The sequence below is a fragment of the Podarcis filfolensis genome, assembly GCF_964270895.1.
Source record: "Podarcis filfolensis genome assembly, chromosome: 3".
In the NCBI taxonomy this organism is placed as follows: Eukaryota; Metazoa; Chordata; class Lepidosauria; order Squamata; family Lacertidae; genus Podarcis; species Podarcis filfolensis.
Genome location: NC_139606.1, coordinates 58,209,059 through 58,236,614, shown reverse-complemented (window position 1 = coordinate 58,236,614; position 27,556 = coordinate 58,209,059). Strand labels below are relative to the sequence as shown.

The 27,556-nt window shown below is 41.7% G+C and overlaps 1 protein-coding gene across 19 annotated transcripts in view; it reads left to right on the top strand.

Moving 5' to 3' along the window:
* Positions 1-27,556, top strand: part of PTPRK (protein tyrosine phosphatase receptor type K) — a 330,222-nt gene that overhangs the window by 99,171 nt on the left and 203,495 nt on the right. For all 19 annotated transcript variants that reach the window (XM_083607580.1, XM_083607578.1, XM_083607575.1 and 16 more), the window contains exon 3: positions 21,141-21,412. In XM_083607580.1, coding sequence (XP_083463706.1) covers positions 21,141-21,412 — 272 coding nt within the window. The remainder of the gene's footprint in view (positions 1-21,140; positions 21,413-27,556) is intronic.

Genomic DNA, 27,556 nt, shown 5'->3' with positions numbered 1-27,556 from the left:
ATATAAATCAAGAAGTTAGTTGCCCAATTTAATTACCATGGAAAGCTATATTGAAGGTCAAAGTCTCCATCAGTGGTACAGAGGGAGAAGGTGCATGTAAACATAGAATATATTATGTGACCTGGGGCTTCCATGATGATGCTGTACATCACTTCATCATGTTTAACATAGCAGGCATACCCTATTATGATTCTGATGCTACAGAAATATACCAGTTAGTTCAGAAACCACTGACATGAGTGCTGTGGTTCTTAGAGGATGACTCTGATAAATATAATAATGTGTTACCAGTGTGTGGCAACAAGGGAATCTTGGAAGTGAACAAATTTCTAGACTGGATGCTGTCAGAAAGCATTTGACCCCCAATTTAACCTTAAGAACTACTTTGTCCCATATGAACTGGACCCTTCTCAGACCCTTCTCTGTGTGCCCTCTTCATGGGAGGTCCAGAGAATGGGCTATTAAAGTGGTGACTTCCTGCTTGTGGAATGCTCTCCCCAGAGAGCATTGCTTGGCACGATAATTGCTTAACCTTTAGGCACCAGCCAAAAACATTTATTTTCTGCCAGCCCTTTGGCTTTTAATGTATCTGTGGCCTCCCACCATGAGCAGGATGTTTTAGCCCCACTTTTTAAGAATATGAGTTTTAGATTTTTCTGTGTTTTGTTTTTATGCAGGATTAAACGTTTGCTATTTATTTATTGCTTTAAGTCACTTTAAGTTACTTAGAGAAAAAGCAGCAAGTAATAATTTTAAATAAATAATATTTAAAATTGATAGTAATTCTTTGACTAAGACATTATAACCATCATCCATTGAATGTGTGTAGCAGGGAATGGGAATGCTGGATTTCACAGGCCAGTCCTGCCACTGGGTGTCTGAAGGGGCTCAACATGTGTGCTGTTACTTGTGTGTAGAATTCCTCCACATGAAGCAGTTGCTGTTGGTCCATGGTCACCCTCATGTAGAGTCATGTTTGCACTCAAGAGTCCCTTTACTCCAGCTGTACATGTAGACTGAGGGGATACAGATCAAATCCCTCTTGCATTTTCTTTCACCACATTGCCTCTTCTACATCTTGCATAGTTCCCATGTTTCTACAGCGGATATGTCTTTTATTAATCCCATATGTCCTACACATTTTTTTTTAAAAACCCTGCTATGTTCACACACTGATGGATCAGTTGTTTCTTTAGATTTAAAAAATGTTATTAGTTTTTATCCATCTATTCTCCTGGATAAATCAGTTTTGACACACACAATTTCATGAGTGTTGCACAAGGAGCATTTATGTTGTGGTAAGGGCAAAGGAGCAAGATCTAGGTAGAAGGTAAGTTCTGTCAAGACATTAAAAGTCACATAGTAACTACTGTGTGAAGAAAAGAGCTGTGGTCAATGCCCACCACTGCTGTATCTTCTGCCAACACAATTCACAAATTAGGGGAATGGCTGCAACAGAGAAGCCTACTCCATGTGATCTCCATGTGATCTGGCTCTCCATGTGATCTGGAAACAGATAACAGATAAATCCACACAGGTCACAGATAATTCCTACATGTGTTCAGCGCCCTTCCCTGTTGATGTTTCACAGTGTTTGGTACTACAAACTTTGGTGTATTTAGGGCAAGCATGCTTGTCACAGAATGTGAATGAGCTTTCAGAATTAAAAGTATCTTCAGCAGAAGTCAAGAATGAGTTTCGAAAGGCAGAAAACAAGTTTTGGGAGAAATACCACCCAAACCCGTTATATACACATTTTTTTAAAAAAATTATTACAGTGGTACCTCAGGTTACATACGCTTCAGGTTACAGACTCCACTAACCCAGAAATAGTGCTTCAGGTTAAGAACTTTGCTTCAGGATGAGAACAGAAATCGTGCTCTGGCAGCGCAGCAGCATGAGGTGGCCCTATTGGCTAAAGTGGTGCTTCAGGTTAAGAACAGTTTCAGGTTAAGTACAGACCTCTGGAATGAATTAAGTACTTAACCTGAGGTACCACTGTATTATTATTATTTGTCTAAGATCAGTTTAGATTCTCCTTCTATGTTACTCTTGTGCTGACACTTCGCATGTGGGACTGCAGCAGTGTGTAATCTACCAGAGTGCAAGGTGTCTGCCAGGCAGGGATTCATGCTCCAAAAGTGATGGTACTACTGTGGAAAAAAAGCTCCATCGCTGCACTACCCTATATGTAGTAAGAGTATTTGAAATGTTGCTACATTGCTTACATACACAACAAAGGCCTTTCCTGCAACTGCCATGTGAGGTGAGCGACATCTAAGGCGGCGGCAGCGGGGGGCATGCATCACACAGATGTGATGTGGGAGTTCTCTGACTGCAGCTCCAGATGTAGCACGTGCACACGCGCGCACACACACACACACACACACACACACCAATTTGAATCTGGAAGGCTAGCCCTTTGCCCCCACCCTGATGCAAATCCTCCCACTGCCAAGCTGTTACGAAGGAGAAAAATACTCATCAGGAGCTCCAGTTGTGAAATCCCCACATCACATTTACTTTAGCCCTCAAATTGCCTCCGCTCTCTTGAGACACATATGGGTTGATTGCAGATGCTGCTTGGCAGGAGACGCGGTGGTGGGAACTTGTATTGTTCTATGCCGTGGTGGTGTTTGCTTCTACAAATATTTTATGTCCATAAGATTTAAGGCACAGCTGGCACCTCACATGTGTGCCTGTCTCCTCCCGCTTGCTGTAGTTGCACCTGTCAACATGATAGAACAGGAGTTTAGCTAATGAGTTTACCTACTAACGGCACATCCGGAGGGGGTGGGATGAGGGGTAGGGAATCGATATACCTAGGAGAAACAGATTGCAAATGGCTTTTCCAAGTTGTTACAGCAACTAAGACTTTAGGTCCCTGGCGACGTAGCGACTTCCTGTGTTGCACGGCTTGTTTGGCCGTTTTGTGTGCCTTTAAGGAAGTACCGATTTACATTTTGCTTGGTATACTAAAGAGAAGAAAATGTATTAGGTGCTTGCAGTGCTTTTGCCTACCGAAAATAGAAATGGACAAATAAAATGCACTCTGGCAAATGTGCAGGCTGATATATATGTGCGTGTTGAAATTGGGAAGATTAATTTACAAAAGCCAAGTATATATTCTCCTTCTATTTTCCAACTCCCCACAGTTCCCGACTTCAGCTGAGTTGGCTGTAATATGTTACAGAGTTGTTTCAAAGCAAATTAGAGTTCAGAATGAATTGCATTTACTTCAATGCCATAGAAGAGAAGGCAGGCAGGGTGGGAATTGCACTCGAGGAAGATGCATGAGGCAAGGTGGCAGAAGGAAGATGGAGCTGCTAGTGGACTGTGGGGAAAGAGTGGCTGGAAGTCAGGAAGGTGGGGAAAGAAAGAGGCTAAGGAGAGAATGGAAACAGAGTGCCTCATACAGGGTCTAGGGCAGCCTTCCCCAATGTGATTTCTTCCAAATATAATGGACTGCAGCTGTGCTGGCGGGACTTGATGGGAATTGTCGCCCATGATTTCTGGAAGACACCATGCTGGGGGAGGCTGGTCAACAGATTGGAGGGACATTTGCACTATTGGCTGGACAGATTGGAGGCTGTGTGCCCAGAGAACTGACAAGGTAATTTGAAAGATAAGTTTGAAACAGCCAGCCATGACTTTAGGTTGCATATTTCTGGTATCTCTGTACTGCTGCTTACCTCGGTTGTGCTGAATATTCGCCTAATTAAAGGTGGCCATTCCTCTGGGCATGCATGGGCAATAGTAGCCCAGGAGAGGGCTTTCTCTGTGGCAGTCCCTAGTCATGGAATTTTCTCCTCACAGAGGTGTGTCTAGCATATCTTTGTTGTATAGCCTTCACCAGATGATAACCCTTGCCATTGACCATTAAGACATTTTCTTCCTTGGGACCCACCTTTATCATTGAATCTGTACTGCTCTCTTTTAGCTGGAGCAGTTGTCCTGTCCTACTTGCTTTTAAAACTGTAGCTTTTAAAATTTGGTTTTATAACTGTCTACTATATTGTTCTAATCTTCCCTGGGGACCTTTTGGTAAAGGCTGTGAAAGAAATCTTAAATAAGGAAGTATTGGGGCAAGGGGTGTTGGTGGCATTTCTGTACTGTTAGAAAGGCACCTGGCTATCCCATTTGGAACACCCAAGTAGTTAAGAGCATTTAAACCCCTATTTGTTGTGAAATGTATTAAACTTGTATTTGAATGACTTAAGTTTAAGGGGTCCAATTGTAAAAAGGGGGAAATAATTGCTAGCTATAGCTTGCCTCCTTGTGAACTGACTTTTTAGAATAATTCCTTAATGACATGACAATATATTAGTCACCCCATAAGAGCAGCTAGATCATGCCTCAATCCCACTCTTCCCTTGGGGCTGTCATTTTGTTCTGGGCTGTCAAATTCTTCTTGTGCAATACGAGTTCAACACGTGTGTGTTAACTGCGACTTGTCTTTACTGGCTCAATTATTTTGCAGCTGTTCTTCGGGATTCCCTCTTCATTTGCCCTAAGAAAGGGGGGAGGGAGTTTCATTTGGGCAACTTTCTTGGCAAGCCATGGAGAACTGGACTGTAAGGGTTTTAAAAACAGCAAAAGTAGAATTGTACCAGAAGGCTTGGCTAATGGAATGTACTCCTCAATGGATGACTGAGGGACCTAGGAATGATTAACTTCAGTGATAATTGTGTTAGTATCTTTACTCTTGGAAAACTGATACTCTGAAGCTGATAGTAAAATGGAAGAATGCCGATACTTACATTTCTTTAGTGTGTTCACTGCAGTCCAAAGGAACAATGGGTGGTATCCAACTAATGCTCTCTGTCAGCCTAATAATTCCATGTGCTCAACAGAACTTCACCCCCTCTCCCCATCCTGTGTGAACCTCACCCCCCCAAAAAAAATCTGCTTCAGAAACTTGTGGGGTCCCCTTGAACAGATTTGTGGGCGGGGGGTGGAAGGGAAAAGTACCACCACACAAGTAGAAATCCTCATGCTGAAGGATAAATAAATTAACATACTTTATTGTGCTTGGTGTTGTTTGATGCACTGATCTAGAAATATGAGGTAAATTTTAGGTGTGGCCAGGCTTTTGGATGTTGAGTTGATTGTATAATTACTGTTACTCCTTTCTGATACGTGAGGTATGGATTCATTGAATTCACTTTGATTACATATAACAATAGAATGTGTGTGTGTGTGTGTATACATTAAAAGAAAAAAGAAAACCTGCTTAGCTCTAAGTAGTGTAAATTGTTTTTCATGTCTATATATATATTTTTAAATACATTTTTAAAACACACGGTTCAAGGCTCATTTGTTGCTTGGAGCTGGGCAGGAAACTAATGGGGCTCTGGAAGTGAGCTATGGGTTTGACACGGAGCATTATGTTGCACAGTTGGGCTCATGGCAAGTTGAACTTTTATACAGGAGGAAAGACAAACAATGACTAATCTCACAGGTGAAGTAAGACAAGGCAAGGCTCTGTTGGGTCTTCTTGGCACCAGGAGACATGCAGGCTGCATAAGTGACGAAGGATGTGATATATCTACCTAACTCCCTGAAAGAACCAGGTTCAAGAGTCTCTCTACCCAGAGGTCCTGAGAACCACAGAATATGGATTGGATCCCTGAGTTTAAATTCTTTCCATGATGACCAACTGTTTCAGCAATTCTACCAAAAATGTGTGCCCCACCAATCATTTTCCATAGAGGAAAATATCTTACGTGTACCTAATTACCCCTTCTCCATTATCATTTCTCTCATTTCAGGAGTTGGAAAGTTGGAACCAAGATACAAACAGCCCTTTGGAGGGAATGTGTGTGTTTGTGTATGTGTATGCAGCAAGCCTAGTTCATTTACAGGGCTGACCCGCCAAGACATTTACTGCCTGAGGCTCCCACGGCCTGTTATAAAAGGATTAGCAGCAAACATGGCAAAAATTTGCCAGGGTGTGTCTGAAAAATAAAATTTGGCTGAAATTTTACCCCCTAACCACTTCCTTATCCCAATATTTTTCTGGTCCCCATGTTTTCTCCTTTTCTATATTCACATGTTAAAATAAGAGGTGCAGAGACTTGAGCATTGGGTGTTATTCATTGTGAAATCAGAACTCTTTCCCTAAACATGCTGCTTCATGATTTGCACCCTTGTACTGGTACTGAGGCAGTGCATTCTTTAACATGAGGACAATGGATTTTCTCTCTTGAGTTCATTGCTCAAAAGAAAGGATGATGTAGGAAGCTTAGAATTTTTCACCAGATCTTCCTAACAGGCAACAGACACAAAGATGCACTTTGCCAGGGACTCTGGTAGACAATGAAAATGCATGTCCTTTGCCTTCCATGTCTTTTTGTCATTTTGCCGTGTACAACCAGGTGGGTCTCAGTGGGACATCTGGTATGCTGTTAGCTCCCTACCTCTCAAGCATAGTCACTTGTTTCCCTGCCCTCTACTTTGCCTACAGCTTTTCAGTAAAGTTTGGTATTCTCTGTTTCCAACTGAAACACCATGACAAGCCTCTGGTGAATCCCATACAGATAGAGGAAGTTACTTATTCCCACATCCGTGTCATAGTCCATGTGTTTTGTTAGTTTCTTTTCCTGAGCTCCGGGGCAAAGGGAAAATTAAGGCTACAGTTTACCTGGGAATCCATGAGAGTAGGCACTAGAACTCAACTGTTAATAGATCAGTATAAAGGAAAGCAGTTTGCCATGTAAACATAAGACATAGATAACTAACCACAATCAAAATATAAAGGAATGTCATTTCCGACTTAGGAGGGAGAGGATGGGGGCAAAATTGATAGCAAGGTATATTTAAGAGTACATGTCAGAAACAATGCTGTATTTATGAGCATGAATGCCACCATTTGCTATGAGAGTCATCTTTTATTTTATCCTCATAGCTTTAAGATGCCCTGCTCCCCTGCCCCCCTCAGCAGAACACAGAATCTTTTGTGCTCATGGTTGAGATTACTCTTCACCACCTCTTCTTGGAAGCCTGCTTTCTGAAGTCTAATAGCTGCTTTTTTACATCTGGATTAGGATGTGTGTCATATCGCGGATCTGCTTCGTTAAAGCACCTGTTGCTCCTAAGTGACTCTCTGCATTCCGCGTACATAGCTGATGCTCTGGAATGGAATTTATCTTAACTCTGTTTTGACACTTGCTGCCTGATTTCTTTTTAATGGCGGATAATGGGACTATAATGTTCTCAAGCCCAGTCTACCTCATGAGACTTGGCCTCCTGCTGTTAAGTACAGTGCTCTATCATTACTATGGCAGCCCCTACTGGGAGAAAGAGTACTGTTCATTTAATAGTGATACTATAACCAATTATTTCTAACTGAACTTGTGGGCAAGAAAGATCTTACAAAATTCCGCACGGTTTTAAAGTCTTAGAGCCAGTCATTGATTTCACTTTGTAAAGCTGTATTTTAAGTAAGGACACAATCTCCCGGTTTTATCCAAACGTTACTTGTCCAAATCAATTACTGTGATGCCAAATAGAGAGAGAGCAAGAGCAAATAATTCATCTATAGGACCTTTCATTACAGCATATACTCTTTCCTCCTAATCCTAGAGGGAGGATTCCAATGTTTTTGCCTTAAAAACCTTTTTGAGAGGCAATGCCCACCAAGTAACTAGCAGTCCACTTGGCGCTTCACACCACCAAAGATGCACTAAAAGCAACTGGGCTTCCTTTGAAGGGATCATTGTCAAATTTGACAAAAAGTAATGTTTTCATCTGGTGAAAAGTTGGAACAAATGGGGAAACTGAGAGGCATGTAGCAACAGCTCACAATAAGCAGCTTCAGGAGATTCTTGTTTTATTTAACACTTTATTTACAACCCTCATACCAATGTATTGCTGCGAGGCAACAGCGAAGAGCTGCTAAGAGCAGTGTATCTATCCCATCTAATACGAACTAACTTACCATTTGGAGATTAATGGTTTTTTTGTGTTCCATTGCCTGGTTCAATGGCTGGGGTCGATGAGAGTTGTAGTCCAAAACATCTGGAGGCTAACAGTTTGAGGAAGGCTCTTCTGTTAGGGACATTGTGGTTTAAATTCTATCTCAATCTCTGGTTCACAAGTCAGGATTCTTTAAACATTGTTTCAGAAATATTTCTTCCATCTGTATAGGGGGAGGAGGAAGTGTGTGAGCCCAAAGCTTTATTCAGGCTTGCTATGGCTCATGCATGTAGCCTTAAACCATGGTTTAGTGTTGCATGTTAAACAACTTATTAAATGGCTTTCTTTTGATTTTTCTGATCTTAGATTTGCCTCGGATAATGAACCTAGTCTATTATTTGACAAGTCTTACGATTAAAGCAATGGTTCTGAAACTCCTCCCCCACATACTCCACCTTCAAATATTTTTCCCCAAATACAATTTCTTCTACCTCACTTTCCCCCTACTCTCCCTGTGCGATCCTGCACCTTCTCCAAATCCTCTCTGAAGGGTGAGGATAACTCCCAGAACAGCACACAGGGATGTGGAGGGAGGAGTGTTCTGCTTGACAAGGAGAAATGCTTGTACTGAAGAAAGAATCAGAAGAGTAAGTCATTGAATTCAGAACAATAATTTATTTTCTGTTATTTACTAGAGGAATTTGTACCTGATCATGAGAGAAGGGCCATTTTCTGGATAGTCTGTTTCTGTGCATGTAGAATATGGGAAGTGGTTGCAGGGTAAAAAGCAAAGCTCCCATGCAGGTCAGAACCTCATCAGTACCTTTCAAAATATGCTCTCCGTTTTCTTTTCTTATAGAGGTGGGTAACTTGAGACCTTCCAGTTGATGTTGGATTGCAGCTCCCATTAGCCCCGTCCAACATGGCCAATAGCCCAGTGACATCTGGAATGCTACAAGTTCCTCACCTCTTCTTTCCAGCATTCCCTACCATGAAAAAGTCTGCTCTAGTTTCTTCCCCCTCGGCATCCTTTACCAAAGGAGGGAGAAAAGGTTCCTTTCTTTACAGTGTGCTTTCCTTGTTACTGACAAACTCTCTGTAACAGAAACTGCAGGTTCTGCTACCCTCTAGAAGGGACGTATTCCCTGGGCACAGTTGTATCTGCACATCCAACGTAGTGTGTGTTAAGAGTGGTGTATTCTTTTCTTTCTTTTTTTAATAACTTTTATTATTGCCATTAAATTTAAGGTAAAAAGGTAAAGTTAAAGGACCCCTGACAGTTAAGTCCAGTCGCGAATGACTCTGGGCTTGTGGCGCTCATCTCGCTTTACTGGCTGAGGGAGCTGGCGTTTGTCTGCAGACAGTTTTTCTGGGTCATGTTGCCAGCATGACTAAGCCGCTTCTGGCGAAACCAGAGCAGCGCACAGAAACACTGTTTGCCTTCCTGCCGGAGTAGTATCTATTTATCTACTTGCACTTTGATGTGCTTTTGAACTGCTAGGTTGGCAGGAGCAGGGACCAAGCAACAGGAGCTCACCCTGTCATGGGGATTCAAACCGCCGACCTTCTGATCGGCAAGTCCTAGGCTCAGTGGTTTAGTCCACAGTGCCACCCGTGTACAGTTTCAGGTACATAAAAGTAAAACATACAGAGCAATATTAATACCAAACAAAACAAGTGCGGGACAATCAGTTTTTAAATCAGTGAATGGTATGCGCCATATTTATGTCAAATATAGCCCATAATGTCACATGAGTAGGCAAGGAATGCCCTCGGACAATACACTTTCTTTGTGGCCTGCTTCCCAAAAGGTTGGCTCACTGCTGGCCATCAGAAGACTTTTAAATGACTTTTAAAAGACTTTTAAACCTCTCCATTGCAGGTTCTTATAGGATAATGTATTAAAATAAAGCATATGGATATACAAGAAATATATGCATTTGTTCAGGAGTTTTAAAGGAAAGATCTGGCCCTCCTCAACCCTTTCTCCCCAATAATATAACTAGATTTTTTGTGGGGTTTTTTTAAAAAACAACAACACACAAACTGAATAATGCATAATTATACTACATCCCGCCTAGTCCTAAGTCTTACCTCTCAAGAGTTCAAAGAGTGATCATAAATCTAGACACCCTGCCCCACTGTCATGACCTAGAAAAACAAGCTTAAAGCCTGGCCCCTCTAGAGTCAGAATCTCCAGTGCCCTCAAAATATGCCTTAAAAACCTTTGTAGTGCCTCTGGAATTATTCATTTAAGAGGGAGGCATGATTTGTGAGACAGGACACGACAGTGCAGTGCTGAAAAAGCTCAGCGGTCTTGGTTACAGCACATTCTGTATTCTGTTTAAACCACTATTTTAATATGCAGCGCTTGCACTTTTTAAAAAAACTTCTGAGTTTTTTATTTAAAACACAGTAGCCTGTCAGCAAATAAAAGCTTAACGCCAAACAGTGTGTGGCATGCAAGGGAGGGAAGGGGGTGGGGTGGGTTCAGACCCTGTTCAAGATTCTCCTTGTAAGTCATGGCTTCTTAAAGCATTTCCCCCTTGATAACAGTTAGCTTTTCAAATCAGTCTTTAACCAATCTTGCTTGGAATTTGAAGGGGGCACGGAAAGCCAAATGAACATGAAAATCTCTGCCTAGATGAATGAGTCTCACATTTTTTTACTTGATCATTTTAAGGAGGTGAATATCAAATGAATTTGGATGCCTACTGTAGCTTATCTTGCTAAATTCCCATTTTGCTCAGCCAGCTCCTTCTCATGAAATATCCAGCTTTTGAACAACACTATTCCATTTCTAGTTGAAGCTAAAGAATGCAGGTGCTTTTTTATCATAATCGTGGGTCATTTCACAGCCTCCAATATCATTTCTCTGGGTCCCCCCCTCCTTCTTAACAAGCATTTTACACTACTGATTGTAAGCAGAGATGGAGACATGTCTTATTCAGACACAGGTATGATTCCCTTTGTCACCCCAGCTTGATAAGGCTTGAAACAGAGATACGTGTTTTCTCCCTTGGGCAATAATTGTAACCAAAGCTACATTTCGGTTTGGAGACATTTCTGTTGCTTAAAAGAGCAGTCCAGCAACCAGTATTTCCAAACACTGTTATGCAGATTCCTTTTGGTATGGACATCCATGACTAAACATCTATGACAAAAGAATCTCATGAAAGACAAAAGCCTGTAATTGTTCTAAACGTCACTCAGCTAATTCTCCCATCAAAAGATAAAATGAATTATTTTTGCATTTGCTCAGGAATCTTCCACATTAATACAGTTTTCACTAGGCTTGGAACCTCAATTCTGTTCAGTCCAGGCACAGCAAATTAGTTTGGGCTGCTATCACTGCTGCTTTTGATGAAAACTGAGACACACTGTTGTAATGAGCTGTTGCATAGGCTACCATTAAAATGCAAAATAAGAGCAGCACTGCTGAATCAGACCAAAGAGAGATAGCGTCATTCTATCTGCTTTCTTCTTACCATGCATAATTTTACACTTCTGTCAGGTGCCCCATTACTCACTGTTTTTTGTTAACTGAAAAGTCTCCAAATGGTGCACAGTAAACCTTTCCTCATTAGGGGAGATACTTCAATCCTTGATCATTTTGGCTGTCCTTTTCTAGACCTTTTCTAGCTCTACAATACCCTTTTTGAGTTGAGGTGATCAGATCTCTACACAGCACCCCAAGTGCAGTTGCACCAAATCTATAATGGCATTATTATATTGCCAGCTTATTTTCAGTCCCTTTCCTAATGATCCCTATTTTTCTTATTTAAAAAGATTGTTATATTAATTTATCAAAGGGAGGTCTATGCAGCTTTTAACATGGAATTCACCTTTTGCATGGGTGCTGCATGCTAGCTCAGAACCTTTATTCAGTTAGCCATTATGACCCCGAGGTCATATAATTATATATAATTTTGGCTTGCACCTGGGAGTACAGTCTAATATACACAAACTATATTTAACTCATAAATTCAAAAAAAAGTTTGATTTATTCACTGCATTGTGTTCTGAACTTGGAAAGCAAAAATTTACCACACTTTTTTTTACCAGTGCCACTAAATAAGTGTCATATCATATGAAATAAAATTCATTAGGTAAAGGGACCCCTGACCATTAGGTCCAGTCATGACCGACTCTGGGGTTGCCGCGCTCATCTCGCTCTATAGGCCGAGGGAGCCGGCGTACAGCTTCCGGGTCATGTGGCTAGCATGACAAAGCCGCTTCTGGCGAACCAGAGCAGCGCATGGAAACGCCATTTACCTTCCCGCCGGAGCAGTACCTATTTATCTACTTGCCCTTTGACGTGCTTTCGAACTGCTAGGTTGGCAGGATAAAATTCATTACCATCCAGTTAATGATATAATTATGGTGGAAAACAAATCCTATTTCCTGAAAGCTTCAGTTCTTTCACCCTTGGGTATCGCAGTGGCGTTTTGATCCTGCAAATGATCTGTAAGTAGTACCCTGGGTAAAATCTTGAATGCAACTAAAAACATGGAAGTTTCTCAAAATGGTTCCCTTCCCCCTTTTCTTGTCTTTAAATGGGCCTTATTTAGTGATGCTAAATAATAGCTGGGTACTTAATAAGCAGCATTGTAATATTCCTTTATTGCCTAGCTTAACTTGCAGATATTAAAATAACACAGAGCAACACATCTGCCTAATTGTATTGAAGGGAACTCAAGAAACCACAATTTTGCTGCTGCTTTTGTCACCATGAACAAGCCTGTGGGCATTGCCTACAAATGAAAAAAGATACTAAGACCCTTTTTAGGAGAGAGCCTTTGATGTGAAATGAAGGATAGTCAGTCCTGAGGTTTCAAAAGCAACTTCGTTCAGGTTGTTGGCATGCAGGAAAGGCCATGACCACGCAGAGTGATTTGATTTGAGGGCATTGGGTTTCTTTGAGAATTGGACCATAACTCTTTAGCTCACTTGATTGCAGACTGGCTTATGGTAAGATCGTTAGCTTCGGCAAGACACCTGTGGTGTTCTCTTTAATTAGTGGAGCTTGTCAAGAGCATACATCAAGTAATTAGTCACTAACTACTCGATCACTGAAAATGTAATAAATAAAGTGGGTCATGAATCGAGAGCAAACAGGGCAGCCAGTAATTAAAGGGTTCTTTTCCCCTGCTGACCATATGCATATAATCATAGCCAGGACCCTGTATTATTGTCTAGACTATGAGCTCTGAGTTGGAAAGTACCTATGCCTTGGTGAGTAGTTTAAGTACTTCATTAGTGCCCTACAGTTTATGGCACAGGTCATGCCAGAGACAGGTGGTAGAGCTAGCCTGATTGGTGGTCTGACCTGCAGTATAATCATGTCAAAATGGAAGCTTCACATGCCAATTTGCAAGCTTCATTAGTGCTTCATTAGTTTATGGTGCAGGTTATGTCAGTCAGGTTAGGGGGCTAGACCAATTGTTGGTATGATATCATTTCAGTATAGTCATACAAAACTGGAAGTGTTTGCCATCTTCTCATTGAGCGTGATTTTGGCTTCCAATTCTGTTTACACTAGCCATTTCCCAGAAGTTTATGAATGGATGGTTAGTCCTGCTAGTTCATTCATTAACTTGTTCATGCATGCATGTCTTGTTGATTTCTTCCTTGTGATTTTATTATCACAGTAAGCCCACAACTTAAGTGTACAGTGTTACCTCAGTTTATGAACTTAATCCATTCCGTAAGTCCGTTCTTAAACTGAAGCCATTCTTAAACCGAGGCGTGCTTTCCCTAATGAGGCCTCCCACCGCCGGTGCCCTTCCACCATTCAACTTCCATTCTTAGACCATGGTAAAGTTTGCAAACCGGGACACTACTTCCGGTTTTGCGGAGTTCGTAAACTGAATCATTTGTAAACAGGGCTGTTCTTAAACTGAGGTACCACTGTAGTTAACTTGTGCACATTCAGCTTTATGCATGTGGCAAAAATAAAAATTACAAAGGAAAAGTGACTTTGGCAATCCCAACCACCATTGAACCCAATGTGTTTTAATTATATGTGATTTTGGCTTTACTCTGTTTTATTTATATCCCACATTTCCTTTAAAGAACTCAAGGTGGCAAACATGGTTCTTTCCTGCCATTTAAATTTAGTGTGACAAGGTGGTATATTGATCAAAAAGCCACAGTTGTATAACACAACAGGTTCTGCAGTGTAAAATGAATGATAGAAACAAAGAAAGTAGTCCTGGCATTTTACAGTGGTACCTCGGGTTACATACGCTTCAGGTTACAGACTCTGCTAACCCAGAAAGATCTTTGCTTCAGGTTGAGAACAGAAATTGTGCAGCAGCGGCAGCAGGAGGCCCCATTAGCTAAAGTGGTGCTTCAGGTTAAGAACAGTTTCAGGTTAAGAACAGACCTCCAGAACAAATTAAGTACTTAACCAGAGGTACCAACTGTAACCAGGAACCCTGATGCCATAATCCCCAAGTCTGAATGCACTCAAGGTTCAACAAAATCATTGTTGTCACCCAGGGTCCACAGCTATGGGTTGGCTGGCCTTGATAGCCAAGGCAAAACTTGTGGTTGCTAAGACAATTTTTCTCCCCTTGTCTCTGGCCTTGCACTGTGCCTTCGTGCGAGGTCAAGGAGGAAGCCCGTCTGGGCATGTCAGCAGCACAGCAACTATCCCTGCTCCCCTCTTCACAGGTGCAGAGGGTAAGAGGCATCTTGGTTTGGTGCTGCATCACTGCATCACTGCATCACTGATTTTGCACCACCAACAAGAGGACATAGCAGTTTTGCAACTGCAATGGCAATCTCTGTCCCCTTTGCATCTGCCAAGACTAGGAGGTTGGAATTTTGTTTTTGCTTGCCAGTTGATAGCTAGTGACACACTAGATGCAGGAACCAGGATTCAGCACATTGTAAATAAGTATCTGCTCATTGTTCCAAACTCAGTGTTCAACATGGCACCGATGGGGAATGCTTTTCGACGCTTCCAAAATAAAGCATACATTTTCCATGTAACTGCATTACTTTTATTTCACTCAGGTTTCTTTATGAATTCACAATTGAAGGATGTAATAGCTACCAAGTATACTGAGAGAAATAAATGTGTTTTATTAGCTGTGAGAAAGTTTCATTCTTTTTAGCATCTCAAGGTACTTATTTTTCCCCCTGCCAGGCAAAGCTGTATAATAACCCAAACTCTACAGTGTAACTGTTCCATTGGGCCTCTGCACCTCTGGTTCTATTTATTAATTTATATTTCACAAAATAATGGGCATGTCTGATATTGCTGAAGAATATAGCCTGGTTAGGCCCTTGTTGAGAGTTGTTGATGCAATCTTTTTTCTCTCTTTCATTATATCAGCTTGCTAACTGCCATCTTTAGGGCTCTGGCTGGACATAATAAAGTTGCTATTCTCAAACTTATTTGGGTTGTTAAGGTTGCATACCCCCCCTGCACCCCCTTCCCTGCCTCACCCAACCCTGGGATTGCAGAAGTGGGGTTCTACAGTCATCACTGGGCCATCTTATTATTATTATTTTGTACCCCACCCATCTGAAAGGATTGCCCCAGCCACTCTTCTAGCATATAAAAACATAAAACCGTAAAAAGGTTCCCTATAAACGTATCCACTTCATTTTTCTCTCTTCTCTTCTCTTCTCTTCCCTTCTCTTGGCAAAGCAGATAGCAAGGCCACTTGGAAGGAGGTGATCCACCATGCAATGTGTGACACCAGCCCTTCCGGCTTTCTAAGAGAGTGGGAGGATTTTGCTGAACTAATTGCTGTGGCTTTGTTTCCTTTGAAGTGGCTCTTGCAATCTATAGCACCACCTACAGCAGGGATGAGGACCTTTCTCAGCCTAAGGGACCACTTATGGCAGTACAGCTGTATTGCGGCAACATTGGGTGTTGAAATTTTGTACCCCTAACAATTTTGCACCTGGGGTACCACACCTATGACCCCCTTCCACACTGTGCCACTGGCCAGAGGGGAAAGTGGCCAGAATAATCAATAGAGCTTTTATCTTTGTACAATGTTTGAGAAATCAGAGAATTAACCTGCAGGGGTATTCTCCAGGTTTATGTCAACATCTGCTGCTGATGTCAGCTTTCGAGGCCTGAGTTGTGAACAAACCTGGGCTTAGCATCAGGGTTTGCTTAGAGACAGACAAACCACAAGTGCTGCATCACAAGTCATGCCTAGCTACGTTTGGTGGTTTGTTGCTCCCAGCTCAACATAGGAAGCAGTGAAATGGGAGTGATTCAGCAACATGCACTAGCCTATTGATTGTTCACAGTAAGTCATGGTTGTGATGCACAAATGTGACTGTCACTTCTCTTTTTTATCAACTATATAGTGACCATTTCTTGCCCTGGCAGCTGTGATTCATAGCTAAGAAAAGCGTTCAAAATACAGTCGTACCTTGGTTATCATTTAATTCCCAAAATGGTTCGAAAACCAAGGCGCGGCTTCCAATTGGCTGCAGCTCCTGTAGCCAGTCGGAAGCCATGAAAGTCGCATCGGATGTTCGGCTTCTGAAAAATGTTTACAAACTGGAACACTCACTTCTGGGTTTGCGGTGTTCGGGAGCCAATTTGTTTGACAACTAAGGTGTTCGACTCCAAGGTATGACTGTAGTTGTTTGGGGCTAACACAAACAAACTTAAAAGGGCAGTCCTTTAGGTGCGGTGATTTTATTTTTCAAGGGCATAATAATACTAACATGCAGGTGGTAGGATTGTTTTTCCTACTAATTTAGTTTTGTAAGCGGGTGAGGTGTTTTTTTTTTTTTTTTTAAGGAAGCCAGAATACAGTGGTGCCTCGCAAGACGAAATTAATTCGTTCCGCGAATTTTTTCGTCTAGCGAATTTTTTGTCTTGCGAAGCACGAAATCCCATAGGAATGCATTGAAAATCAATTAATGCGTTCCTATGGTCAAAAAAAGTCCAAACAAAGCCAAATTTGGTACAACAAGAGTTTATTAAGTGCTCTTTAAAGTCACACATACTGTAAAGAGCATTTCAAAATTCAAACCCAGATTTTTTTTAAAAAAACAGCAGAGTGGCCCAATGGTCACAGAAAATCATAAAAATGCAGGGGGAAAGAAACAAGCTTCCAGATTCTTGCAAACCCCTCCCCAACTGTTCCCCCAGCCACCCAGCACACAGAAATTCAAATCCAGAATTTTTTTTGAAAACAGCAGAGTGCCCCAATGGTCACAGAAAATCATAAAAATGCAGAAAAAAAAACACACAAGCTTCCAGATTCTTGCAAACCCCTCCCCAACACCAAGTCCTTGAATTCCAAACACCCCAACCCAAAATCCAAAACCCCCCAAAAAAGTTTTAAAAGCTTAACTTACCAAATGGCTGCAAAAGAAGTTTTGGAAAAGCTTCAAAAATCACCAAAGTCTTTAAAAACCTCAAAAAAGGCTACTATGTACACTGCGTTCTATGAGTTGCTCCCGAAGTCAAGTTGCAACTGTATTAATGGTGTTAAGAAAATGGAAAGAAACTGGCAAGACGTTTTCGTCTTGCGAAGCAAGCCCATAGGGAAATTCGTCTTGCGAAGCAGCTCATAAAACGGAAAACCCTTTCGTCTAGCGAGTTTTCCGTCTTGCGAGGCATTTGTCTTGCGGGGCACCACTGTAGAGAGAAGTGAACAAAACACAATCTTTGATGCTACAGTGGTACCTCTGGATACAAATGGGATCTGTTCCGGAGCCCCGTTTGCACCCTGAAGCAAACGCAACCCGCATCTGCGGGTCACGATTCGCCACTTCTGTGCATGCGCGTGGCGTCATTTTGACTGCGCATGCGTGAGTGACGAAACCCGGAAGTAACGTGTTCTGTTATTTCCGGGTCGCCGTGGAGCACAACCCGAAAGCGCTCAACTTCAACCCGAGGGTATGACCATTTTTATAACTTTTTAAAAGATATTCAATTTTACCGTTGCATTGTTTTTAGTGGAAATCCTTTTTAATATACCAATTTATTTATATTGGCAGGAAGAATAATGAAACTTATGCTACAATAGTCACAAATAGGAGCCCTGGCCCACCTTTAAGAATTCCTTTTGGACTAATTAGAGTGTGTTCTTCTGTTCATTCTGGGCTGCTTGCCTGCTTTGGTCTTGTTGCTTGCCTTAGGGCCAAGGTAGATGCTATCTGGGCAAAGGTGTGGTCCAATGCAAATACATTCCTGAATCTCTTTTTGGGCTCACTTCCAGTTTTGAAGTCTGGATGAGATGCAAATACATTCAGGGTAGGGATAGGGCAGAAGATTCTGAAAGAGCAGCTTACCTGTTTCATTTTTCTTATCAGCCAATTTTTCCCTTGAGAGCTTGGTGGCATAAAGAAGTCTTTGTTTATCTGAAGCTTAAAAGAGATGGTGCCAATTTCACCTCTCTAGGAATGGAGCTCTATAAACTGGGTGCTGTAATTGCCGAAGTTCCAGCCAACTCTGCTTCTGAAATGGTGGAATGCATAACAGAACTTCCAATATTCAGCACAGCAGATGAACAGGATCATACGGGAGGAGGCGGTTCCAAACTATTCAGGGTTTTGTAGTTAAAAAAGCAGCAACCAGGAACTTACTGGAAGCCTTTGCACATGGCAGCAGAATACTGCTATTACAGTGGTACCTCTGGTTACGAACTTAATTCGTTCCGGAGCTCTGTTCTTAACCTGAAACCGTTCTTAACCTGAGGTACCACTTTAGCTAATAGGGCCTCCCGCCGCCGCCGCGTGATTTCTGTTCTCTTCCTGAGGTAAAATTCTTAACCCGAGGTACTACTTCTGGGTTAGTGGAGTCTGTAACCCGAAGTGTTTGTAATCCGAGGTACCACTTTAGTCCTATAGCATTTTCACCCCATCAAAATATAACTATATCGGATGTTGATCTGGTTGCCACATTTCCCACAAGCTGAAATTTCCACAGGCAGCCTCACATACATTAAGTTAACCCAATCAGAGCATGTGTGACAGTGGCCAGATCTGCTTTTCCTATGAAAGATCATAGCTGTAGCACATGACTGGGAAATTTGGGGGAAAGAACCTTAAAAATTGCCTTATACTGAGCCAGACCAAAGGTCTATCTTGGTCCATCCTGACTGGTTTCAGCTCTCCATGGTCTCAGAATGAAGTCTTTCCCATCCCTACCTGGAAATAATAGAATCATAGAGATGGAAGGGGATTATCTAGTCCAACCCCCTGCAATGCAGGAATATGTAGTTGTCCAGGGACAAACCCTGCAACCTTGGCATTATCAGCACCATGTTCTAGCCAACTGAGCTGTTTGAGTCAGGGATTGAATTTTTGCACGCAACTCATGTAACATACCCTGGAACACTGGCCCTTCCCTGGGCTGTCAACTGATCCAAAAAATAGTCATAGCAGATTGATAGATTCATTGAATAAATGTGAAATTGTTAAAAAAAAGTTATTATATAGCACTCTTAATATAAAGATTTCAGGGCTATTAACAATAGAATCCAATAGAATAACCGCATACAAGACAATTAAAAAAAATGTTGACCCCATGTACTAAGCCCTTTGAGCTATACATCAGTGAAATGCTGGGGCATTTGAATTCAGGTGCACCTGAACATGCGAGCTCTCCGAAATCTGCATAATGAACCTCCCTTCTAAATCTGCATAATGAATCTCCCATCTAATAGATTCAGTACCCTAGGTGAAGGATACTTATGAAAAATAATTGCGGGGTCTCTGAGTTCAGGCACTTCCCAATGAGCAGGTATGTGGGGATTGGGCCGAAATGTGCGACCCATTGACCTCACTCTGCTGACCTCTTTCTGTTCAACAATATAAGCATTTGAGGACAGCAGTGTCCATGCAACTACTGAGTCCATAAAATATTATAGTCCGTGTGCTATGTACCTTGTAGAAATTATGCCAGACACTCCTAATAAAGTTCTCTGATCCATCACAGATCGTAACTGCCAATAATTATAAATGTAAATATACTTGTGTCAGTTTATTCCCAGATTTAAGAAGCAAACTGAAAAAAAATAAGTTGGCTAGCAGCCAGTGTAGTCTTCCCATTTTTTAAAAAAACCACACACATCACTTCAGTGGTTACTGTCTAGTTAATCAAATGTAAATGTAAACTGGACTCTTGAACTTTAGCTGCTTTTTCTTTACAAAAAATACTTTTTTGTTTCAATAGATGCACAAGTAAAATATAATTGCATGTCAGTAATAACTTTTTAGAGGTGTTTTTGAATCTGCAAAGCATTACTGTCTGTGTTATTAGACACTAACTTTAGCAATGCTGAATTGCTTGGAAAGGCAATTAAAAGGTTTGTACACAAACAAAATAAATGTTGATTTTTCTGTCACATACTGACCTATTTTTTATTTTCATTGAGCAATAACCTTTCAGCAATCTATCCTGCATTACCTCAAGTACATTTTCAAGAGTAGTTAATAAAGATCTCTAGAAAGCTAGTTGGCATGCAGAATAGCCTCATTGCATATAAATATAGATAAATGGTTTCAAAGGTGTAAGTGTCAGTAATCTATTATAAACCATTTTCTTAAAAGCCAAAACAGCCAAACACTGAGCTTTGCTGTATTTCTTTTGGCATCATGCTTATGAAGAAGGGCCAGTTCCTCCAGTAAGACAAAGATGGCTAACTGTTACTTACTCACAGGCCTGCCGATGTCAGCATAGTTGAACATCTGGCCATTGGCCAAGCTGGTTGGGGTTTAGACAGGGCTTTAGACAAGAGCCCCTTCCAGCCCTACCATGAAGCCCTGAGGATTGAATCTGGGAATTTCTGCGCTGTCACTGAACTAGTCTTTTGCTCATATGGATCTTGGGAAGTCTTATCTGAATGGTATAAGAGATTTTTCATGAGCCCCTTTCTCCCATTATAAAATCACTAATATAAACTTCCATATAAATGCACTGATGTAAATTTGAGAACTCTAGCTATCAGATGCTGATGGCATCTGATCAGTCTTTGTGGAGGAAGAATGCTAAATTCTTTATCCACCAAAGCCCATGACCTCCTTTTTCCTTGACACCTCCTCCTAATTACCCCAAATGCAAGGCCTTGTGAACATTAGGGGTGCCTGTATAGAAACCACTTGTAGTAAATTGTGCCAAAAGATTATGGTGCATGACCAAAAAGTGACCGAACGTTGTGAAGGCAGGAAACAGTTCCTTTTCCTGAATGTCTGGACGTCATTACCTCTTTTCTTCCTCCTCTTCTCAGGGTCATACATGATAGTGGATTCTTCACACCACAGCCACGGAGAGAAGGCTCGACTTCAGCTTCCTACTATGAAAGAGAATGACACACACTGTGTTGATTTCAGCTACCTTTTGTACAGCAAGAAAGGGGTGAGCCCTGGAACTCTGAACATATTGGTTAGGGTAAACAAGGGCCCCCTGGCAAATCCCATTTGGAATGTGACCGGCTCCACAGGCAAAGACTGGCTACGGGCAGAACTGGCCGTCAGCACCTTTTGGCCCAATGAATACCAGGTAAACCCTTAATACAATTGCTTTCTGCTTGAAGGATTGCTAATTCCTAAAGGGGGTTATACTGTGACTTTCATCAAAGTGGAAAAACTGCAAGGCAATATCTTGAAACATGTTGCACTTCGCTGTTGAGGAGGAAAAGGAGAAATGGGAAAAGTGCACTTTAGAGGCATAACACACACCCAGCCTGAGAGCTGGCTTTGAGAAGATGCTCCCTTGCTCCTCAATACCCAGACATGTTGTGTCTGGCCAATTATTATTTACCTGGTTTCCTAGTAGGCAGCATTCTGGTGCATCTAATTTTAAGCACCCAGCCTCTTCATGTAAGGAATCTGTGATACTGTGCCTTAACTATCCCTTCTCCTATTTCACCCGGTGTTGCTACTCTACACAGACACAACAGATTTTCGGTGTCTTTCTTCTAACACTGTGGCCAGAGTGGCCTTCTACATCCTAATCTTATAAGCCACCCATCTCTTTGTTCTCTTCTGCTATTATTACCATCAGGGATCTGAGTATCCTACAATGCAGAAACATTCAGCGCCAAGAGAACACAAACTGAATTCCAATAACAGCTGACACCCACATTACAACTCTGTCCCCCCTCCCCCCTCTCTCACACACATGGTTCCACCCTCCATTTTATCCTTGCAACAACTCTGTGCAGTAAGTTAAACAGGGATGGTGCTGACCCAAGGCCACTTGGTAAGCTTAATGGCTAAATGTGGGTTTGAACCCAGGTTTTCTAGGTCCCAGTCCAGCACTCTAACTACTGCCCCACAAAGGTGCATAACGGGAGACAGATAGCCTCCTTTCTGTTTTGAAGAGGGGACATTTGAGATCAGAGAGGCAGGGAAGAGGACAGAATAGGAGATATTTCCCCCTCTTCCAGCTGTTTCTTATAGATGAGTGTGTTTATCTTTCTGTGTGCATGTGTGTGCACGCACATACAGTGTCTATATGTGAATATCTGTCTCACAGTTTTCTCCCTTGTGAAATTGTACCACATGAATTAACATTTTCATTTCATTCATGTAAAGCTCCTGGGATCCCATCTTCTTAAAGTGGTTTGGATTTCCACATGGTGTGTTCTTGGTACAGTGTTAAGTAGTAGGAAGGAGCTGTGGATAGGAAACAATACAGTTAATGATAAGTAAAAGTGTTCTCAAGTAGAGACATGTAAGGATGGAAGTTCTTAGTCACCCAGATGTTACACTAATAGTCAGTGTGTTTGTTTTCTGGGGGGGACACAGGGTATGCATACCCCTAAACATTTTGTGAATCTTTGTACTTTTGTCCATTTACTGTTTTTATTTTTATCGATTTGAACTATAAAATGGTGATTTTCTTGAGTCAAAATGAGAGTACCCCTAAACATTTTTTTCTGAAAAAAAGCACTGCTAATAGTCTTTTATAAATGTAAATATATGAAATAAACCCTTGCTACACCCTGCTGGACTTTTGATTGCTAGGCCAGAAGGTGGTGGGGCACATTCCCCCTCCTCATTTTTCACTTTCCCCCCTCCCATTCATTTAACAGGAGTGAAGAGAACCATACCAGCCCCAAGACTGTTATAGGTTTTATCCCATGTTGGGGAAGTGAAAGGTCGCTGGATCTTGCAAATGCTATGCTGATCTTAGTCCCATTGTTTTTGTCAGTTACTATGCTTTGTACTTTTGTGTTTCTATATTGTAAACCATCCTGTGATCCTTGGATGGAGGGCGATATAGATATTTAATAAACAGAATCGTGGAATTGTAGAGTTGGAAGGGACCCTGAAGGAAGCTGTGCTACACAAGAGCTCTCCTTCCTCTATCCCTTGCCATTTGAGGCTTTGTTTAAACACACAGAGCAAAGTGAATACTAAGGGAAAATTAAATCTCCTCCATTTCTCTCCATCAAAAGAGGAGGAGGTTGGAAGCTCTTGTTTACACAAGCTCTCTATTATAGTCAGTTGTATCTCGTTCTAAATGCCATCTAATGGAGTGTAGTTGGAAGCTGTATAATCTTGTACAATTTCATGAGTGGAGAGAGCCCGTCAGTGTGAATTGTTTTCTCTGTCTTTGAACACTGAGCCTTTTTTGTGTGTGTGTTTCCTTTTGTAAGGGCTTCCTTTAAGGGCACGAGGGCAACACAGCTGCTTAAAAAGCACTGATTTCTGTGTGCACGTTTCCCCCCCCAATCCTAGTTTTAATGTTGCGTTACAACTAAAGAGCATGGCATGAATGTCTCCTTTGTTCAGCTGCAATTCTCTGTGACAATGCTCCAGTTCAGTAACTCTGCTGGCTGCATGTTCGCCCCTGTAGAGAGTTTAGCAAACACTAGCTGAATGCCACACGCATTTTAAGATGGGATTGACAGCCGTGAATTTGCTTTTCAAGAGCTGTGCTGTAATGCGTAACACAGGCCCAAGTCATACATACATGTTCCATGTTATAGAGTAAATAAAGCACACATACAAATATGTGCATGCATACTATCCTTTAAATTAATCCCAAGGAAGGTATATAATTGCACAGGTAAGCCAGGACCCCTATGCAAGCAGGTAGGATGTGAGATTGTGACTACCACCAAGGTTATGCTGTCATTTCCCTCTGAATGTTCCTCTGAATGATTAACTCAAGTAATAGAATGTTTAACTTGTAGCTGGTATGTGACTGCCAGGAGGGGGAAAAAGAGGAAAACATTTTAATTTTATTTGTGTGTGTGTGTGTGTGTGTGTGTGTGTGTGCTCGCGCGCTTGGAAATAATTGCTTTGAAACTGGCACATATGTGAATGCCTTGTAATCATCTGGCAGTGTTTGCTTTTATCAGCATTAATAGGCATTGATCCTGCTGGGAAAGATTGAAGTGAGTTCTGGGAATTTGCTGCCCCACTTGGGCATAGTGGAGTTTGGTACGCCTGTCCTTGGAAGCCGATGACTCAGAGTGTGAGGTGGCAGCCTGTGTAGTGTTGAGAGATGAATAAGGCAGCTAGATTTAATCTTTGTTTAATTTATTAGCACCACAGATTCTCAGCTATCAGATGAGGGTCAGGTCTCTCTTCGTAAAAAAGAACAGAGGTATTGTCCAGTGTGAGGCATGCCAGTTTATTTAGATGGGGCTTTAGTCCATCCATTCAGTTCAAGAACACTAAACATAAGATCAGACCAGTGGTCTGTCGAGTCCAGCATCCTGGTCTCACAGTAGCCATTGATGGAAGCAGGATCTGAGCTGCTCTCCTCTCTGCAGTTTCCAGCCTCTGGAATTCAGAAGCATACTGCCTTGACCATAGAGACAGACCATAAGGCATCATGGCTAATAGGTAGCCATTGACCGCCTTTTTGTCCTTAATTTTTTCTGATTCCCCCTCTAAAGCCATCCAAGTTGGTGACCATCACTGCCTCCCATGGGAGCAAATCCTGTAGTTTAACTGTGTACTCTATCAATAGCCTTATTCTCCATGAATTTGTCTAATCCTCTTTTTAAACCATCTAGGCTGGTGGCCACCACTGCCTGCAGTGGGAGCAAGTTCCATAGTTTAACCATGCATTGCATGAAGCAGTACTTTCTTCTGTCTGTCTGTCCTGAATCCTCTACCATTGAGCTTCGTTGGCGGTCCTTGAGCTCTAGTGTTCTGAGAGAGGGAGGAAACCTTGATGCTGAAATAGTATAATGATGGTGGAGTGGCATGAAGATCTCTGTAAAAGTTAAATTGTGTGCTCAGTTTATATGATTCTCCTCCTCCTCCATCTTCCTTGGCTGAATTGGGTTTCCATTGTGCTGTTTTAGTGCTGCTGCCCCTGGCTGAATGGAGGAACCATGGCAGCAATACTAGTACTCTATCTACCCTGAGGACTTGGGAGTGGTGTTATGGCGTGTGCGGGATGGACTAGAACATTAATCAAAATGTAAAAAACCAACACAAATGATAACTGATTGAAATGTCTCCACACTGTTTAATCTCACCACCAAGTCTGTACAAGTCAGGTGTGAGAAATTCATGCAGTGTTTGAAGAATATGTAAACCACTTTGAGGTTTGTTTGTTTTTCAGGCTTGTTGTTGTTTTTAAACAATCAAGTGGTATATGACTCTTACGAAATAAATGAATAAAATAAGGTGCTGAAAGAGGCTTAAGTTCCATAGCAACTCTTTGACTCACCTCTCTCATCAGTAGGCTTCAGCTTACGCATGGTGCAGTCAGGAGAATGTGCTTGGTAGACGTTAAAAGAGAGAGCAATGCTAGATAGGAAAAGGGTTGTCTGTTTGATATATTGAAGCAACCAATTCACTGTTTTATAGGTTAAGGCCTGCACTGTGCATTATTCTCAGGGGAAAAAAAGAGTTGATTGGACTTGAGTGCCAATGTAACTTGATTCCAGCAAACTCATTAGTGAGTTTATAAAACTTCAACAACACCATTGTCACTTTGATGATTTTTGGTCTCAAACAATGTCATAAACTACGTCTACTCCCATAGTAGTACAGTGGTTACCTTGGGTTACATACGCTTCAGGTTACATACGCTTCAGGTTACAGACTCCGCTAACCCAGAAATATTACCTCGGGTTAAGAACTTTGCTTCAGGATGAGAACAGAAATTGTGCTCCGGTGGCACCGCAGCAGCAGGAGGCCCCATTAGCTAAAGCGGTGCTTCAGGTTAAGAACAGTTTCAGGTTAAGAACGGACCTCTGGAACGAATTAAGTACTTAACCAGAGGTATCACTGTATCTTGTTTCACTCCATTCTTAATGGAACACACACACACTTCTCCAATTTTTAAAAAGCTGTTCTCTAGCCATAAGATGAAATAAAGCATGTAAAATGTGTTTCGCTAGGCAAAACTGATTGCAAAAATGTGTGTAGTAGGATCAGTGTGCACCAAAGTGCCAGCTATTTTTCATGAGCAAAAAATGAAAAAACAACGCCCCTAAATAAATGCAAACTGATGTGGAAAACTTGGACTTAAGATTCGAAAAACGAGCCACTTAGAGAAACTGAAGTGGACACATTCATCAATCCCTACTTGCAGCCCAGGCTCTTGTCAACTGGATCCTTGTCTTCTTTGGAGGTCCAGACTCAGGTTTAGTGCCAAGGAACTAAACGAAGAATCAGAGAAAGTCCCCAATGTCAATTTCACTTCTGCCACGAACACACTGGGTAGCCTTAAATAAATCACATGCCTTGTTAGCCTTGGGGTTGTATCCAAAGTAGAGCTAAGTAAGTCTCCTGCCTGCCTAAGGAATTCCCCTTCCTCCATTATGTATTCCCATATCTGATCTGAGGCTTCCTGGTACAGATTTGAAGGGTACAGGGAAAGTTGGGGGGGGAGTTCCACTCCACAATGAAAAATCCTTGCAGTAATGGGATGTGTCAGTTCGATACCACCCTTGGCACCCCATCTTCAGAATATGAATGATAATGCTAACCTGCTTTTCAAGGAAGTTTTAAAGCAAAGTAGTGGATGTGAAACACTTTCAAGAGACATTTTGAAGTGCTATATAAATGCTAAATGTAATAATAAATGCTCTCAAGGAATTCCCTGTCCCCAATCCATATATTTATATTGAGGTCAGAAATGGGGAGAGAATGACCTTACATTTTCTCCAAAGATCTTTTAATAAGTACTTTGTTGCCTCTGGAAGATTTGCACAGCAACTACCAAGCAGTGTCTTTCTTTTCAAAATGCAACACAAGTGGTTTTATTTCCAAGTTCCTTGTCAATCATTTGGTCTCTTTTGGCCCCTTTTCGAAAATAACCCATCTGCAGCATATTGAGTCCATGCTGTTTTGTAGTCCTCCCATGGCTTTTGCAAATGAGGTGGCTCTGAACAGAGGGGCCTTCATTCATAAGGTCACCTTTTCGTGAACTTCTTCCATGAGGGATTTTATCCATTTGGAAGGATCAATAAACAAAAAAGTTTGACATGTTTAGCATTCCAATGCGGAGTGGCTAGAGATAAGCAAATATTAATAATGAGAGAATGCGCTTGATTGCGGAGAAGATTATGATTTTCAGTGACAAATTCCTGTTTGTTCATTAAAAAAGACAACCAACTTTCATGTGTTGATATATTGTGCCACATCCTCTGATACCTCAAAGCAATTCATCTGTTTAGTTATGATGTAGAATGGAGCAGTGCTTTGTGAAACTGCAATAGTCAGC